This window comes from Oncorhynchus gorbuscha, linkage group LG13 (assembly GCF_021184085.1).
Source record: "Oncorhynchus gorbuscha isolate QuinsamMale2020 ecotype Even-year linkage group LG13, OgorEven_v1.0, whole genome shotgun sequence".
Classification (NCBI taxonomy): domain Eukaryota; kingdom Metazoa; phylum Chordata; class Actinopteri; order Salmoniformes; family Salmonidae; genus Oncorhynchus; species Oncorhynchus gorbuscha.
Genome location: NC_060185.1, coordinates 20618022 through 20635634, shown reverse-complemented (window position 1 = coordinate 20635634; position 17613 = coordinate 20618022). Strand labels below are relative to the sequence as shown.

Below are 17613 nucleotides of genomic sequence, written 5' to 3'. Positions count from 1 at the left end.
TCCTGGGCTGGTGTGGTTGTGAGGCCGGTTGGACGTACTGCCAAATTCTCTAAATCGACATTGAAAGCATCCTATGGTAGAGAAATTAACTTAAAATTCTCTGGCAACAACTGTGGTGGAAATTCCTGCATGCCAATTGCACGCTCCCTCAACTTGAGACATCTCTGGCATTGCGTTGTGTGGCAAAACTGCACATTTTAGATTTGTTTTTTGTCACTAGCACAAGGTTCTTGATATGCCATATCTGTCAGGATTATTTTGGCAAATGAGAAATGCTCACTAACAGGGAAGAAAAATTTGTGCATACATTTGAAGAGAAATAAGCTTTTGTATGGAAAGTTTCTGTGATCTTTAATTTCAGCTCATGAAACATGGGGCCAACACTTTACATGTTGCATTTATATTTTTGTTCAGTGTTTATCAGGGGTTCCAAACCTTTTCACTTGGGGGCCCCCCCTTTCAGCATTGGGGGAAAACATTAGCCGGCAGGCTAGTTTATCTGGACATTTCTGACACGTTATAGACAGCTTTAAGGTATGCAATGATTAACAGACAAGAGGAACTGATGATGCACTACCCCATTTCTGAATTGTACCTTGTGCATTTTACGATTCCAACTTTCAAGAGTAATTTTAAACCCGGACTTCCTTTTAATATATATCTGCAAAACACCAGTCTCAATGACTCCAGGATGCTGGCTTTCTAGGCAGAGTTCCTCTGTCCCGTGTCTGTTTTCTTTTGCCCATCTTAAAACTTTTATTTTTATTGTCCAGTCTGAGATATGGCTTTTTCTTTGCAACTCTGCCTAGAAGGCCAGCATCCCGGAGTCACCTCTTCACTGTTGATGTTGAGACTGGTGTTTTGCGGGTATTCTGTGAAGGGAGTAGTACCCAGCGCTGTACAAGATCTTCAGTTTCTTAGCAATTTCTCGCATGGAAAGTCCATTTCTAGGAACAAGAATAGACTGACGAGTTTCAGAAGAAAGTTGTTTGTTTCTGTCCGTTTTGAGCCTGTAACTGAACTCACAAATGCTGAGGCTCCAGATACTAATTGAGTTTAAAGAAGGCCAGTTTTATTGCTTCTTTAATCAGAACAACAGTTTTCACCTGTGCTAACATAATTGCAAAAGGGTTTTCTAATGAGCAATTAGCCTTTTTAAAACGTTTATCTTGGAGTAGCTAACACAACGTGCCATTGGAACACAGGAGTGATGGTTGCTGATAATGGGCCTCTACGCCTATGTAAATATTCCATAAAAAATTGGCCGATTCCAGCTACAATAGTTAACGTCTACACTGTATTTCTGATCAATTTGATGTTATTTTAATGGAAAAGAAATTTGCTTTTCTTTCAAAAACAAGGACATTTCTTTTTGAGCGGTAGTGTACATATGAGATGAGTAATGCAAGATATGCAAACATCATTGAAGTGGCATTATTAAAGTACATTTACATTTAAGTCATTTAGCAGACGCTCTTATCCAGAGCGACTTACAAATTGGTGCATTCACCTTATGACATCCAAAGTGGCCAATTAGTTCAAGTCTGTATGAAGGCAGCAGCCTCTGTGCTAGTGATGGCTGTTTAACAGTCTGATGGCCTTGAGATAGATGTTTTTCAGTCTTTCGGTCCCAGCTTTGATGCACCTGTACTGACCCTGCCTTCTGGATGGTAGCGGGGTGAACAGGCAGTGGCTCGGGTGGTTGTTGTCCTTGATCTTTTTGGCCTTCCTGTGATATCGGGTGCTGTAGGTGTCCTGGAGGGCAGGTAGTTTGCCCCCGTTGATGTGTTGTGCAGACCGCACCACCCTCCGGAGAGCCCTGCAGTTGTGGGGGGTGCAGTTGTCATACCAGGCAGTGATACAGCCCGACAGGATGCTCTCAATTGTGCATCTGTAAAAGTTTGTGAGGGTTTTAGGTGACAAGCCAAATTTCTTCAGCTTCCTTAGGTTGAAGAGGTACTGTTGCGCCTTCACCACACTGTCTGTGTGGGTGGACCATTTCAGTTTGTCCGTGATGTGTACGTCGAAGAACCTAAAACTTTCCACCTTCTCCACTACTATCCCATCTATGTGGATAGGGTGCTCCCTCTTCTGTTTCCTGAAGTCCACGATCATCTCCTTTGACACCACACTCTGAGAGCCCTCACCTCCTCCCTGTAGGCTGTCTCGTCATCGTTGGTAATCAAGCCTACTACTGTTGTGTCGTCTGCAAACTTGATTGAGTTGGAGGCATCATTGGTGAACATAGAGTACCAGAGGAAGTCCAGGACCCAATTGCACAAGGCGGGGTTGAGACCCTGGACCGCAAGGTTAATGATGAACTTGGAGGGTACTATGGTGTTGAATGCTGAGCTATAGTCAATGAACAACATTCGTAAATAGGTATTCCTCTTGTCCAGATGGGATAGGGCAATGTGCAGTGTGATGGAGATTGCATTGTCTGTGGAGCTATTGGGGTGGTAAGCAAATTGAAGTGGGTCGAGGGTGACCGGTAAAGTGGAGGTGATATGATCCTTGACTAGTCTCAAAGCACTAAATGATGACAGAAGTGAGTGCTATGGGGCAATAGTTATTTAGTTAATACCACTGTACTATGGCACTGATTTAGTACGAAAACACCTCTATAAATCTATTTTGATAATGTATTCTGTGGACTCCGATCAGCGATCGTAAGAGGGTTGAGGCAGAGAACCTCGAGGCAACACAGAGCGACACATTCTTGACGTTCGGCCGCCTCCCCTTCCCATCTTTCATCATCACTATACACATCAGCGCAACATCAGTATTGCCTGGGAATCCAGATAAACGACCCCTCTATACGTGTGGAAATATGTAACAATAACGAGAACATATTTAATCGAAGACACACTGACAGCACAAGTAAGTATATTTAGTAGTTAATGGCGCATATTTTAAAGTGCCGTCCTTTGTGTTCGTGTACCAATTCTGGCTATATTATGGGATGATGATGGCGGATGATGCCCGTTTTTTCAGATGGTCACCTAGCTACTTTCTGTAGCTAGCGAGCAAGGAGGCTAACGAAGCCGCGTACCTTTCCTTTTAGTTGACTTAACGTTAGCTAACCCACATTGCTGGTATGCTAAATTAGCAATAATACAGTAGCTAGCGCTTGACATTGTCATGGCATTTAAATTGTTATTGATTGCTTGCTAAATTAGCAACTAGCAAGCTAGCTAGAGAGGCCTAGCCAACTATCGTTATCTAGTAACGTTTGCTAGCTGTATAGCGTAGCGATTTGTGCCATCATGGATAATGTACTGTAGCTAGCTAATGGCGCAGTTAACATTAGCTACCTAGCTTACTACTTTAATATGTCAACGTTAGTTAGCGAACTAGTTAGGCTGGGTAGCTAGCTACCTGGCTAGCTTGCTAACATTACATTTACCTCGCTGGCAAGTTAACTAATGTTAGTTAACCTTACAATGTCAAACAGTTGACAAGCCAGCCAGGTCACTTTCTCTCATTACTAAACTGACACACCTCTCAATAGTTATTTTTCTGGACATTTGAGCAATCAGATAAGCAAAGGCATGTGTTTTCTCTCAAACCATACCCCCCTGTATTCCCCTCAGAGCTGCTGTATAGTACCATGGGTGGCCATGATGATGATGATGAAATGTCTTATCATGTAGCCAACAACCATCATCAAGATGAAGTGCTGAAAAACAAATTGAATGACAGTGGCCTTTGGAGTGACCAAGAATCCACTGGTGGCAACAATGCTAAGTGGGTCAAGGAGGGCCAGAACCAGCTGAGGAAAGTTGCTGAGAAACATCAGGACCAGAATGGAAACCAAGAGGACTTCTCCCCTCATAACACCACTGAGGAGGAGCAGAGGAACGAGGAGCAGACCAAATCTCCCAAGACCGCCAAGACCATCCTCAAGGAGCCAGTACTCATTGATACTCTACTGTCTGCCGAGGATAAAGAGGGTGAGGGCGAAGAAAATGACAAAGAAAAGGAAGATCCATCTGAGGCAGCTGAAGAGGCCTGCAGTTTTATAGAGGAAGAGAGGGAGTCCGAACAGAGTAATGTGGAGGCTGAAAGAGAGGGAGGTGGGGTGGCTAGAAATCCCTGTCTGCTGTTTTCTAATGTGAATGGAACACCAAGTGATGAAGAATCCAACTGGCCTGCACTGTCTCAGGAAAGCAGTGCTGAAATCCCTCCAAATGGAAACAAAGGTAAGGGCGAGTTGTTGAAATCAGTCATGTGACTGTTTTGTTTGAGCAATGATGATTATAGTCTAGTCTAACATAACAAGTGCTTCTCAGGTTGCAAGCAACGTTGAGACACCTCGTTCTAACCCTCCCCTTCTCTCCACACAGAGTCCTTCTGGGACTCGGAGGCCTTTGAGGCGGACACAGACCTGCCCTCTGGGTGGATGCGGGTTCGAGACACCTCAGGCACCTATTACTGGCACATCCCTACTGGAACTACTCAGTGGGAGCCCCCCTCCCCTCTGGACAAGGTGGGAGACTCTATGATGTCCTCCAGTATGTCCCTGGAGACAACACCCTGTGAGGAAGAGCAGGAGGTGAGCTCTTACTCATAGGCCTTAGGGATGATTTGTGACATGTTCTGTTCTTAGAAGACTTATATCTATGCTCTCCCAATTTAGAATAAAAACGGCATCATGTTTTTGTCTGACTCCTAGGAAACATGGGGAGACCTCTCTAACCCAGATGAAGTGACTAGTGATGGAGAGTTGTGGAAGGTAAGAGACAGAGGGAATATTAATAAGTACTAATGAGAATCTTGACATGGCTAAGACCTCACATTTAGGATATCCTATACCAAAAGGTCAACACTGACAGTTAAAATATGTTCTATTTATTTTAATGAGTATGGAAAACGTCATTTTTATGTCTCCGATTATTAATTGAAAGCATAATTTGTAATATACATTCAACGAAACTCTTACCACAGACTCTGCGGATAAATCATTATTATGTGGAAAATAGTTGACATGGGAAAAAGTAGGCTTACGTTTTGTTTTTACTATCTTGGCGTGTACTAAGGGACAGAAGCAGAGCATTACGCTTCAATAGCCAAAATAATAATACAATAACAGAGCACACAACATTTCCCAGCTTCAACCATCAATATTTCACTTTTTAGAAACAGTGGAGTTTAGAAGGCAACACATCTGAATGTTGATCAACTTGGTGATAATGAATTGACAAATTCTTCGTATTTTTCGTGATTGCAGGAGGGAGAGGTGGCTTCTGATCAGAGCCTGAAGGAGTTTGAAGGGGCAACCCTGCGCTATGCATCCATCAACCTGAAGTAAGTGGTGTGGTGGTTAGTACATTATGTGATAAGCTTTCTCATTCTCAGCCAAAACAGTTTCTCTTAAACCCTTCTCTTATTCTTTCTCAAACTATACCTGCCTCGTAACTAGCTGTTCCCAGTCTGAGGAAGAGGAGAACCTTGATCCCCATGGCACTGACTTGGAGGCTAAGGTACATTCAAATTCACTTACATTTACACTCACTAATGCACTGAGGCAGGAAGACTGTAGTCATCTGACTGTCCCTTCCCTGTCAACATACAACTACTCTTCCCTTTCCTAATTGGACTGCGTCTGTCGGTTTATCATCCTGTGTTCTCTCCTGCCTCAATTTGCTATTCCAGTATTTTGCTGTGCGCTCTCTGGGCTGGGTGGAGATGTCTGAAGAGGACATGGCACCAGCGAAGAGCAGCGTGGCTGTCAACAACTGCATTAGACAGCTGTCCTACCATAAACACAACCTCCATGACACTGCTGGCATCTGGGGAGAGGTGAGTCTGAGGAGCAGGGCTACAGTAAGGGACTGGGGTGGGCTCTTCCTGTTTGGGGGAAGAGCCTGGGCATGGGGTTGATGTCTGGGCAACACCCTCTGTTTACCTTGCTTGGTCTATTTTTACCCAGCAACCTCTCACATTTACTGCTATTCCCTGCAGCTGCTTTGTGTTGAATAATGTTGAACATCAGAGTAATTATAGTCATCCATATGCACCAATGCTTGGGAATGTCTCCATCTAAAATGGGATCAAGTCTTAACAGGTGTTTGCTAGAATATTATTAGTTGTAGAACAGATGGCACATTCAAATGTAATTTGGTTCAATTTGCAGTGCATGGTGGTGCTTCAGGAGGATCGTGATATGTTTGTGTTGTGTTACCAGGGTAAGGACATGCTGATGGTCCTGGAGAATGACACTATGAATCTGATCGACCCACTGGGCCAGACTCTGCTGCACTCCCAGCCTATTGCCAGCATCCGCGTGTGGGGTGTGGGCCGAGACAACGGCAGGTCAGTGTCTACTAGTTAGTCACCGTTTGGCACCACATGTGGAGGTTGTAAAGCACTGCACAACTGTTGCAGTCCGATTAAGTGGTGTAGCTACTTTTACAGGAACAGAAAATGCTGTTTAACTCTTTGAAATTTGTACTATTTTACATAGTGTTTATTTAGCACAATCTATTAGTAAATAGTTTATCTAGTCTTAGCCATCACTTAACTATTACTTCATCATGACCCATCCACACCTAATTAAGAGATATTAGACACTGGGAATTACATAATAGCTGGTCATTTGTTCCATTTTCTTAAAGATGCACACTGTAGAAATTGCTACTCCATTTCCTGGTTGCAAAAATTCTAATAGTGTACCAAATTTCAGTTTGTGACAAAACAAGCAAGTTTAAGTGTAGAGAATGTTTGTACCTTCTAAACCGCTGTGAAAGATATTTTGCAAAACTAAAAATATTGTATTTTCAGCTGTTTGAATTTGGTGTACACAAAAAATATTCATTCTCATTGAAGCATAGAAATAGTGCACACTTCTTAGACTTGCTTTCAATGAGTGACAGATCTATAACTCTCATTTGTATGTGAATTTGGTCGGGCCCCCCGAAAAGTTACATATTGCAGCATTACATTTTTCTAGGTAAAACCCCGCCTTATCTCATTTTACTGGTCACCATAGCAGCACCCATCCACAGCACGCTCTCCAAGCTGGAGACTCTTATCTCCCTCACTAACTTCAACCACCAGCTGTCAGAGCAGCTCACAGATCATTACACCTGTACATAGCCCATCCAACTACCTTATCCCCATACTGTATTTATTTATTTTGTTCCTTTGCACCCCAGTATCTCTACTGCACATCTATCACTCCAGCGTTTAATTGCTATATTGTAATTACCTTGCCACTATGGCCAACTTTATTGCCTTACCTTCCTTACCTCATTTGCACACACTGTATATATATACTTTTTTTCTACTGTATTATTGACTGTATGTTTGTTTATTCCATGTGTAACTCTGTGTCGTTGTATATGTCAAACTGCTTTGCTTTATCTTGGCCAGGTTGCCTACCTGGTTAAATAAAAGTGAAATAAATCTAAAAAATAAAGAACTGTTATTAAAACATGTTCATCTTCATGCCTTAGGGTAGTGTTTTCCCATCCTAGACCTGTGGATATGGGTCTGTTTTCCTGCTGAATTTGCAAATAGCAGTTCTTTGCCCAGCTGTATGTCATTACAGCAGCATTTGCACAGGCAGCTCAATTCTGATATTTTTTCCACATTTTGATCTTTTGATCAATCACATCAGATTTTTTCACATTAGAATTTTTTTAGACCTGAACTGATTAGTCAAAAGACCAATTAGTGAAAAAAAATATCTGAATTGGGCTGCCTTTGTAAATGCGGCCTATGGGTCCAAACAGGATTTGAACCCAACTTGGCAAATGGCATGCTTAAATACAGAACTGCACCCATGAGACAACACTGCTATCTGGTGGGTTGTCCATGATGTTGCAATGATACAGCTGCCCTCTGGTGGGTTGTCTGGTGGGTTGTCCATACATCTGCCCTCTGGTGGGTTGTCCATGGTATTGCAATAACATTTCCTTTCAATGACATTCACTACGAATCTGATTTGAATTTTCTACTAGTGTTTTTGTAATAACTGTGATTTAACTGATCATTATTTATTTTCATGCTGCATTTTGCTGCCCTATACAGGGAAAGGTATTGTACAGATATGATTATTTGCAGTTTTTCTTTTAGAAATGTATTCTCATATCCGATGTTGTTTGTCCTACATATAGTTAAATTTATTGTATTGTCATATCTAACATGATTGCATGCAATCATTTTTGTTTTGCCAGTATTTTTCTTGTGGGTTGTTATCATTAAAGTTGGAGAAATGCGTGGGTTCATGTACCAGTATGTAAATGGTGTACTTTTCTGTATTTGTTACAACAGAGACTTTGCTTATGTAGCGCGAGACAACCTGACCCAGGTACTCAAGTGTCACGTGTTCCGCTGTGACTCACCTGCCAAGAACATTGCCACCAGTCTGCATGAGATGTGCTCCAGGGTGAGACTCCCATGTCTTCTACAGTTGAAGTTGGAAGTTTACATACACTTAGGTTGGAGTCATTAAAACACATTTTTCAACCACTACACACATTTCTTGTTAACAAACTATAGTTTTGGCAAGTCAGTTAGGTCATCTACTTTGTGCACAACACGAGTAATTTTTCCAACAATTGTTTACAGACAGATTATTTCACTTATAATTCACTGTATCAAAATTCTATTGGGTCAGAAGTTTACATACACTAATTTGACTCTGCCTTTAAACAGCTTGAAAAATTCCAGAAAATTATGTCATGACTTTAGACACTTCTGATAGGCTAATTGACATCATTTGAGTCAATTGGTGGTCTACCTGTGGATGTATTTCAAGGCTTACCTTCAAACTCAGTGCCTCTTTGCTTGACATCATGGGAAAATCAAAAGAAATCAGCCAAGACATCAGAATGACAATGGCGGACTTCCACAAGTCTGGTTCATCCTTGGGAGCAATTTCCAAATGCCTGAAGGTACCACGTTCATCTGTACAAACAATAGTACGCAAGTATAAACACCATGGGACCACACAGCTGTCATACCACTCAGGAAGGAGACGTGTTCTGTCTCCTTCAGATGAACATACTTTGGTGTCACTGTGCAAATCAATCCCAGAACATCAGAAAAAGACCTTGTGAAGATGCTGGAGGAAACTGGTACAAAAGTATCTATATCCACAGTAAAATTAGTCCTACATCGACATAACCTGGAAGGCCGCTCAGCAAGGAAGAAGCCACTGCTCATAAACCGACATTAAGAAAAACACTACGGTTTGCAACTGCACATGGGGGCAAAGATCGTTCTTTTTGGAGAAATGTCTTCTGGTCTAATGAAACAAAAATAAAACTGTTTGGCTATAATGACCATTATTTTTGGAGGGAAAAGGGGGAGGCTTGCAAGCTGAAGAACACTATCCCAACCGTGAAGCACGGGGGCGGCAGCATCATGTTGTGGGGGTGCTTTGCTGCAGGAGGGACTGGTGCACTTCACAAAATAGATGGTATCATGGGGAAGGAAAATTATGTGGATATATTGAAGCAACATCTCAAGACATCATTCAGGAAGTTAAAGCTTGGTCGCAAATGGGTGTTCCAAATGGACAATGACCCCAAGCATACTTCCAAAGTTGTGGCAAAATGGCTTAAGGACAACAAAGTCAAGGTATTGGAGTGGCCATCACAAAGCCCTGACCTCAATCCTATAGAAAATGTGTGGTTAGAACTGAAAAAGCGTCTGCGAGCAAGGAGGCCTACAAACCTGACTCAGTTACACCAGCTCTGTCAGGAGGAATGGGCCAAAATTCACCCAACTTATTGTGGGAAGCTTGTGGAAGGCTACCTGGAACGTTTGACCCAAGTTAAACAATTTAAAAGCAATGCTACCAAATACTAATTGAGTGTATATGAACTTCTGACCCACTGGGAATGTGATGAAATAAATAAAAGCTGAAATAAATCACTCTCTACTATTATTCGGACATTTCACATTCTTAAAATAACGTGGTGATCCTAATTGATCGAAAACAGGGATTTTTTTACTAGGATTAAATGTCAGGAATTGTGAACTGAGTTTTAAATGCCTTTGGCTGAGGTGTATGTAAACTTACGACTTACACTGTATGTCACATATCTAATATACTATTTCCTGTGGAATCTCATTTCACGATGAGCTGAACATGTCTCTCTTTACATTCAGATAATGACAGAGAGGAAACTATCCAAGCCATTTCTGAGCAGGTACAATTCTGACCAGTGCAAAGCCATGGAGATTCCTACTCAAGGTAACCCCTGTGATAGTTCTACAGTTAATTTTAGAACAGAAGTAAAACACCAGACACTAACTCCATCCCTATCTTCTTCCTCTGCAGAGTTTCCCGTTCCAAAAAATGAGAATTTCCAACGTTTCCTTGTGTATTACCTTGGTAACGTCCCTGTGACCAAGCCTGTAGGTAAGGGACGCATGGGTAAGGAAATATTTTGTTTACTTTGTAGTTAGGTAAATATATCTAGCTGTGCAATAAAGCATATGGCTGTGCTTTGTGTGGGACTGTGTTTTGCTTCACTTCACATGTGGCTAGCTAGCTACTCCCATGCAGTTTACCTTGCCCTGTGGATACTGTTAACAGCCAAACCTTCTCGTCTCCTAGGTGTGGACACAATCAATGATGCTTTGGAGGCTGCAATGAACAGCACAAGGAAGCAGGATTGGACCCCCGTCTCTGTCAACGTGGCCCCTGCCACTCTCACCATCCTCACCAGAGAGGTAGTTACTAACTAACCCATCCACAACATCATCTCCTTTACACACAGACATTTGGTAGCAGTCATGTCAGTATGGCTCTCTCCTGAGCCTGCTGTGTCCTCTGTCCTCCCCAGACTGAGGAGGTGATGTCAGAGTGCCGGGTGCGGTTCCTGTCTTTCATGGGTGTGGGAAAGGACATCCACACCTTTGCCTTCATCATGGCCAAGGGCCCCGGGGACTTCATCTGTCACATGTTCTGGTGTGAGCCCAACGCTGCCAGCCTGAGTGAGGCGGTGCAGGCCGCCTGCATGGTGAGTCAACAGACTGATTATTGATAAATCAGTAGGAATGTTGCTTGGTCTCATTGGAGTTTTAGGCTAGGTTACTGTAAAGCACTTGAGGACAATAGGATAAGAGCATCTGCTGAAGGACTCAATTATAAATGTAAAAATGGGTTGATAGATATGATTGATTCAACTGAATTGAATTTTGGGTTTGCAAATATGCACAATTTGAAATCCCAGACACATGAAATAGTTATTTAAAACCAATGATTGGTTTGTTTGATTGGTTGACTCTTTAAATCGTTCGATCCCCGGGACCACCCATACGTAGAATGTATGCACACATGACTGTAAGTCGCTTTGGATAAAAGCGTCTGCTAAATGACATTTATTATTATTATTATATTAGAGAGACGGGCTGAAGGATGATATTTTGTTTATAGTATAGAACGTTTTATTAATAAACTGGAATGGTATTGATGTGTTTCAGTGTCTGTTCTGATGGAGTCCTGCTGTGTGTGTGTGTGTTCTGTCCACAGCTGCGCTACCAGAAGTGTCTGGACGCGAGGCCTCCCAGCCTGGGCTCCTGCTTGCCCACTCCGCCTGCTGACTCCATGGCCCGCCGGGTCAGGATGGGGGTCCAGAGTCTGCTGGGAAGCTTCAAGCAGTACAGGTCAGGGTCCCAGTCCCCCTGAGCAGAAGAGAGAAGATCTCCTCCCCACCAACACTAACCCATCACAGCAGCTCCAGCTCACTCCTCCACTCCTCTCTCTCTTTCTCTCTCGCTTTCTGTCGGCCTTACACTCCTTTTGGCCCTCCTTAGAGATAGTCCTTTCATTAGTGCATGGAGTTATATGTAACTGAGGAAATGATTACTTACTAGTGATTGCAAAGTGTTTTTCTATACATCTACTGTATAACTCTCCTTTAGCTTTGTGCTCAAACTGAATGAGCCCTGACAACGGCCCATTGTTTGTTCTGTTGGGATTTAATCTGTTTGTCACTATTTTTGTGTTTTAGCAGAAACTATGTCTGGCAGGAAGCGTTCATATTATGGGATGTAACTACATGTTTCTTCACTGTAGGAAGCTAGGAGGATTCCACACAGAAATAGATCTAATTTCTTTGCAACTATGATTGAGTCATGGGGCCGTGCTCTTCCCCAAACAGTAACAGCACCTCTTTTTAAAAATGTTCTACTGGTGTCTGAAGAAGGTCATGTAGTCACTGTCGAGCCTAGTAGAGTCTCCTGATGTTTTGTTTTCTACCATGTCATTACCCTGTACACTCCTCAGCCTCCACTCCTGTCCAACTGAGGTTCTAAGAGCCCAAGTAGAGGTTCACCTAGAGAGCTTCATGTCCCCCACTGCAAACAGTGTGTTTTAGTCTTCCATTAAAGAAGTGAATAATCATGTCGCGTCGTAGTGAACAACCAGTGATTTCAGAGTGTACTGTAGTTGTGTTTCCCCTACATTTGCAAGTTCAGTGCTTCTGTGCAATAATCAGACTTTCCTGTATGTGGTGTTGGTAGAATGGCTTCCAAACGGTTATATAGCAGCACACACTGTGCTGTGGGTTCTTTAATGTAGGTGCCTGGCTATATCTGTCTAGGGCTTAGCCAACAACAAGGCAATGGTGAAAATAGACGTCTGATCATGGAAAAGTGACTGAGAAAACACAACAGCTCAAGGCCTGAGTTTTCTATCTGAGTCAGTCAACCGCAGCTGGTAACCACCACCACCAAATAGTAGTGTAGGACCTCACCACACACGGCATGTTTTAATAGCTTAGAGGAAGAACCAGGCTCATATCTGCCTGCAGCGGTTTAGTGCTGAACTCTTAGTTATTGTAACATACTAGATGTGTGCTACTTCATGGTAAAGAGGGCTGAATTCTGTACCTGTTAATAAGTGTTTGTAAGGCATGTCACGAGCCTGTATCCGTGTCTATCAATATATATGCTAGTAGTAGATTAGTTGTCACTGTCAGGTCCTTTCCACTGAGTAGCTGAGAGCAGGTCAGTATCTGTCTCCTTTAGTCAGCGCCCTGGGACAGGGATAACATTGAGAGGATGATTTATGATTTTATTTATTTACATTTTTTTGTACCACTTTTTGCTCTGTTTGGGCCATGGTCCCTCTAAGTAATGTATTTTGTATTGTTTTCATACACTATAATGGACACTACTGAGGAGCAGTTGCACAGTTGCTCATTATTGATTGTATTAGAGAACAAATCAGACTAGTTGTGGTTTTTATGTTAAAAAAAATAAATGCAGATGAAATGTGTTTGTCAGAAGTATTTAGTGCAATAGTTATTTGACTAACAAAATTAAACATGTCAAATATAGAAACACTATCTGACATAATTAGACTGGATTGAATTGTATAATACTATACTGTATCTCATGTCACTGTTCACTTATCATTGTGCTCCTTTTTCTAATTCTGTTATGTTAGTACTTCCAAAGTCAACATTAAAAATGAGGAATATTGGAACACTAGCTGATACATTTATTTCACAATTCATGTAAATTAGGTGTATAAAATGTATCTGTATATAAAAGTCCCTGCACAAGAAATAAATGTATCTGTATATAAAAGTCCCTGCACAAGAAATAAATGTATCTGTATATAAAAGTCTCTGCACAAGAAATAAATGTGAACATATCTTATTTTTGGTGTTGCATATTTTTTTCACCCGCTTAATGGAATCATTTTCATGGTTTTGGTGTGACGTGTTTGAGTGAAGCCATGTGGATTGGTGAGATTGTATTCCAAAAGGCAGTTGTGGATTAGTCTGTAAATTGTCTCCTTTCGTAACCGGTGGTAGAACCACAAAAATCCTTAATTTTCAATCAATGTTTTTTTTTCTGACATTCCTGGTAATCCCATTAAAATGGAAGCGAAGCCAGGCTGTGCAGGCTGTCTAGTCCTTTTCATATGTATGAAACCTGCTGACATTGGTTTTACCAAATGTATTGTGAGAGGTGCAAGCATAGAGATAGATAGAGGACTACTCTTTATCTGTACCATTGTAGTGTATGTGACAGCATGGGCAGCGCCATTGAGGATCATTTTTAAGTAGTCAATCTTCACGATTGGCTGATCCTTCCTGATGACCCGGTTGGACATGACTCCAACAGGGTCACCAGGAGGGATCAGCCAATGAATTTGGAAGTCCCACCCAGTTGACTAGATTAAAATGGTGGAAGCCCTCAATTGCGCTGTCCATGCTAATAAGGCCTTTTGGTTACGAAAGGCCTCTATCATTCTCTATTGGTGCAAGGCCCATGCGTGAATAACATGCAGAGGTCACCCCACGTCACCTGTTCATTCATGTCTGTATGCTTTCCCCCTCCTGTTGTATTGAAAAGGCCCAGGGAGGGATGAAATCAAAAGACCCAGGGAGGGATGCTGTATATAGGCTGGTTATTGTTTCCATAGGAGATGGTTTTGGGGGGAAAGGTGCACATCAAGTGGTCCAGGCCCAGACGTGTAATGGACACTCCTTCATGAGGATATCTCTCCTATTCCCTGCCAGCAGGACTGCACTGCTGTGCTGTGGGACACATCAAGGGCTTGGCGGTAATCAGGTCCTTTATAAGGGATCGGCCAGCTCCCCGCCCCATTCAGACTGGGTTGGTTGTGTGTTTGGGGTTTTGCTTGTGTTCCCTCGTACTGTAGTTTGATTAATTTGAGGCCTGCTGGCTCACAGTGGGAGGGTGTCTGAGTTCAGTGTGTTGTTGATGGAGGTGATCCATATCAATGTCCTGCTACCCTCCCATACTTCCACCCACAACTGAGTTTTTTTTAGCCTATACATCTTTATGCTTAAACAACATGCTATAGATTTGATCTTGGTTATTATCTCTATTAGAAAATGATGTACTTACATGAAAATGTGCTCTTCAAAAGCAAGGAAATATATAATTATTTCTGTCTCTGATTTTCCTGTATCCTCAAATGTATTCACACTATTCCATATAATTATTTCTGTCTCTGATTTTCCTGTATCCTCAAATGTATTCACACTATTCCATATAATTATGAATGAGCGGTGGTATGTGTTTAGCCATCCATGCTGAGTCCCACTGTTATGTGTCTTTATTCTACTGGTTGCCATCACGCTGAGTCCCACTGTTATGTGTCTTTATTCTACTGGTTGCCATCACGCTGAAACACATTTCTAAAGCATATTCAACGTGTGTGAGTGTCTGTGACTAGATTTATTTATTCACATGTGCCTGTGTTAGTCTTTCACACTATGTGTCAATCACAATTTAAAGGAGTTCGGCTCACGGAGGAAATAATCACAACTATAATTATTTCTATAATTATGCATACGGCATTTGTGTAATGGAGATTTATTTTGAGTAATGAATGTGTAGTCTTGTGGAACATTGCTTTTCCTCTAAGAGCTGTGGCGTGGGCTCATATCTTCACCGCTGGGCACTTTAATCTAATCACACATCTAGAGAACAGCCTGGATAAAGGAAGTGAACAGCAGCTTCATCTTAAACCTGGTATCAAGGTTTGGGAGAGATGGTAGAAATCCCTGTAGGATGCAGCCTCCTCTTGGTTCTCATGGTGTGAATATATCCACTTCACTGAATGAGGATTCTCAAAACCCTTAGAGGCTTTCTGGTGGAAATGTGCGTTTATTGAGAAGGTTACTTTTGTTTTTCCTCTTTTTTGGCGATCTGTAGTTTCTGGTAATCAGGAAAGACACTGTTGGGCTCTGAGTCAGTCAGGTCATAGTGAATCAATCACAACCACAGGAGGGGAGTTTGCACAACACAGAGGTGGATCAACTTTACACGAAACAGGAGGGAAGGAAACAATGGATGAACCGCGCCAGACAGCCTCTCCTGCTGAGCTAGAAAACTAGGATGTACTGGAGAGATGGAAAAAGGGAGAGACAAGGAGCTGTTGCGTTGTAGGAATTCATCATGTGGGCGTATTGATGTTCATCATGTGGGCGTATTGATGTTCATCATGTGGGCGTATTGATGTTCATATGGGCGTATTGATGTTCATGTGGGCGTATTCATCATGTGGGCGTATTGATATTCATCATGTGGGCGTATTGATGTTCATCATGTGGGCGTATTGATGTTCATCATGTGGGCGTATTGATATTCATCATGTGGGCGTATTGATGTTCATCATGTGGGCGTATTGATGTTCATCATGTGGGCGTATTGATATTCATCATGTGGGCGTATTCATCATGTGGGCGTATTCATCATGTGGGCGTATTGATGTTCATCATGTGGGTGTATTGATATTCATCATGTGGGCATATTGATGTTCATCATGTGGGCATATTGATGTTCATCATGTGGGCATATTGATGTTCATCATGTGGGCATATTGATGTTCATCATGTGGGCGTATTGATGTTCATCATGTGGGCGTATTGATGTTCATCATGTGGGCATATTGATGTTCATCATGTGGGTGTATTCATCATGTGGGCGTATTGATATTCATCATGTGGGCGTATTGATGTTCATGTGGGCGTATTGATGTTCATATGGGCGTATTGATGTTCATGTGGGCGTATTCATCATGTGGGCGTATTGATGTTCATCATGTGGGCGTATTGATGTTCATGTGGGCGTATTGATGTTCATATGGGCGCATTGATGTTCATGTGGGCGTATTCATCATGTGGGCGTATTGATGTTCATCATGTGGGTGTATTGATGTTCATCATGTGGGCGTATTGATATTCATCATGTGGGCGTATTGATCATGTGGGCGTATTGATATTCATCATGTGAGCGTATTGATATTCATCATGTGGGCGTATTGATATTCATCATGTGGGCGTATTGATATTCATCATGTGGGCGTATTGATCATGTGGGCGTATTGATGTTCATGTGGGCGTATTGATGTTCATGTGGGCGTATTGATGTTCATGTGGGCGTATTCATCATGTGGGCGTATTCATCATGTGGGCGTATTGATGTTCATCATGTGGGCGTATTGATCATGTGGGCGTATTCATCATGTGGGCGTATTGATATTCATCATGTGGGACTATTGATATTCATCATGTGGGCGTATTGATGTTCATGTGGGCGTATTGATGTTCATATGGGCGTATTGATGTTAGTGTGGGCGTATTCATCATGTGGGCGTATTGATGTTCATCATGTGGGCGTATTGATGTTCATCATGTGGGCGTATTGATGTTCATCATGTGGGCGTATTGATCATGTGGGCGTATTGATCATGTGGGCGTATTGATATTCATCATGTGGGCGTATTCATCATGTGGGCGTATTGATATTCATCATGTGGGCGTATTCATCATGTGGGCGTATTGATATTCATCATGTGGGCGTATTGATGTTCATCATGTGGGCGTATTCATCATGTGGGCGTATTCATCATGTGGGCGTATTGATATTCATCATGTGGGCGTATTGATATTCATCATGTGGGCGTATTCATCATGTGGGCGTATTGATATTCATCATGTGTGCGTATTGATGTTCATCATGTGGGCGTATTCATCATGTGGGCGTATTCATCATGTGGGCGTATTGATATTCATCATGTGGGTGTATTCATCATGTGGGCGTATTGATGTTCATCATGTGGGCGTATTGATGGTCATCATGTGGGCGTATTCATCATGTGGGCGT

The 17613-nt window shown here is 42.2% G+C and overlaps 1 protein-coding gene across 4 annotated transcripts; it reads left to right on the top strand.

Annotated features, from left to right (window-relative positions):
- The first annotated feature begins 2548 nt into the window (after nucleotides 1-2548).
- LOC123992564 (amyloid beta precursor protein binding family B member 1-like) lies at nucleotides 2549-13620 on the top strand. Of its 4 annotated transcripts, none has more exons than XM_046293785.1 (15): nucleotides 2549-2880; nucleotides 3594-4202; nucleotides 4347-4555; nucleotides 4676-4735; nucleotides 5231-5307; nucleotides 5423-5483; nucleotides 5656-5802; nucleotides 6188-6315; nucleotides 8035-8040; nucleotides 8278-8392; nucleotides 10123-10207; nucleotides 10295-10375; nucleotides 10574-10689; nucleotides 10803-10979; nucleotides 11492-13620. In XM_046293785.1, exons 2-15 carry the CDS (start codon nucleotides 3611-3613, stop codon nucleotides 11645-11647), a joined length of 2010 nt encoding a protein of 669 aa, XP_046149741.1. In that variant the 5' UTR covers nucleotides 2549-2880; nucleotides 3594-3610; the 3' UTR covers nucleotides 11648-13620. The 4 variants fall into 4 exon arrangements, with proteins under 4 accessions (XP_046149741.1, XP_046149738.1, XP_046149742.1 ...); XM_046293782.1 differs by having other exon boundaries at nucleotides 2551-2880; nucleotides 10295-10390; XM_046293786.1 differs by lacking the exon at nucleotides 8035-8040 and having other exon boundaries at nucleotides 2551-2880.
- The last annotated feature ends 3993 nt before the right edge of the window (nucleotides 13621-17613 follow it).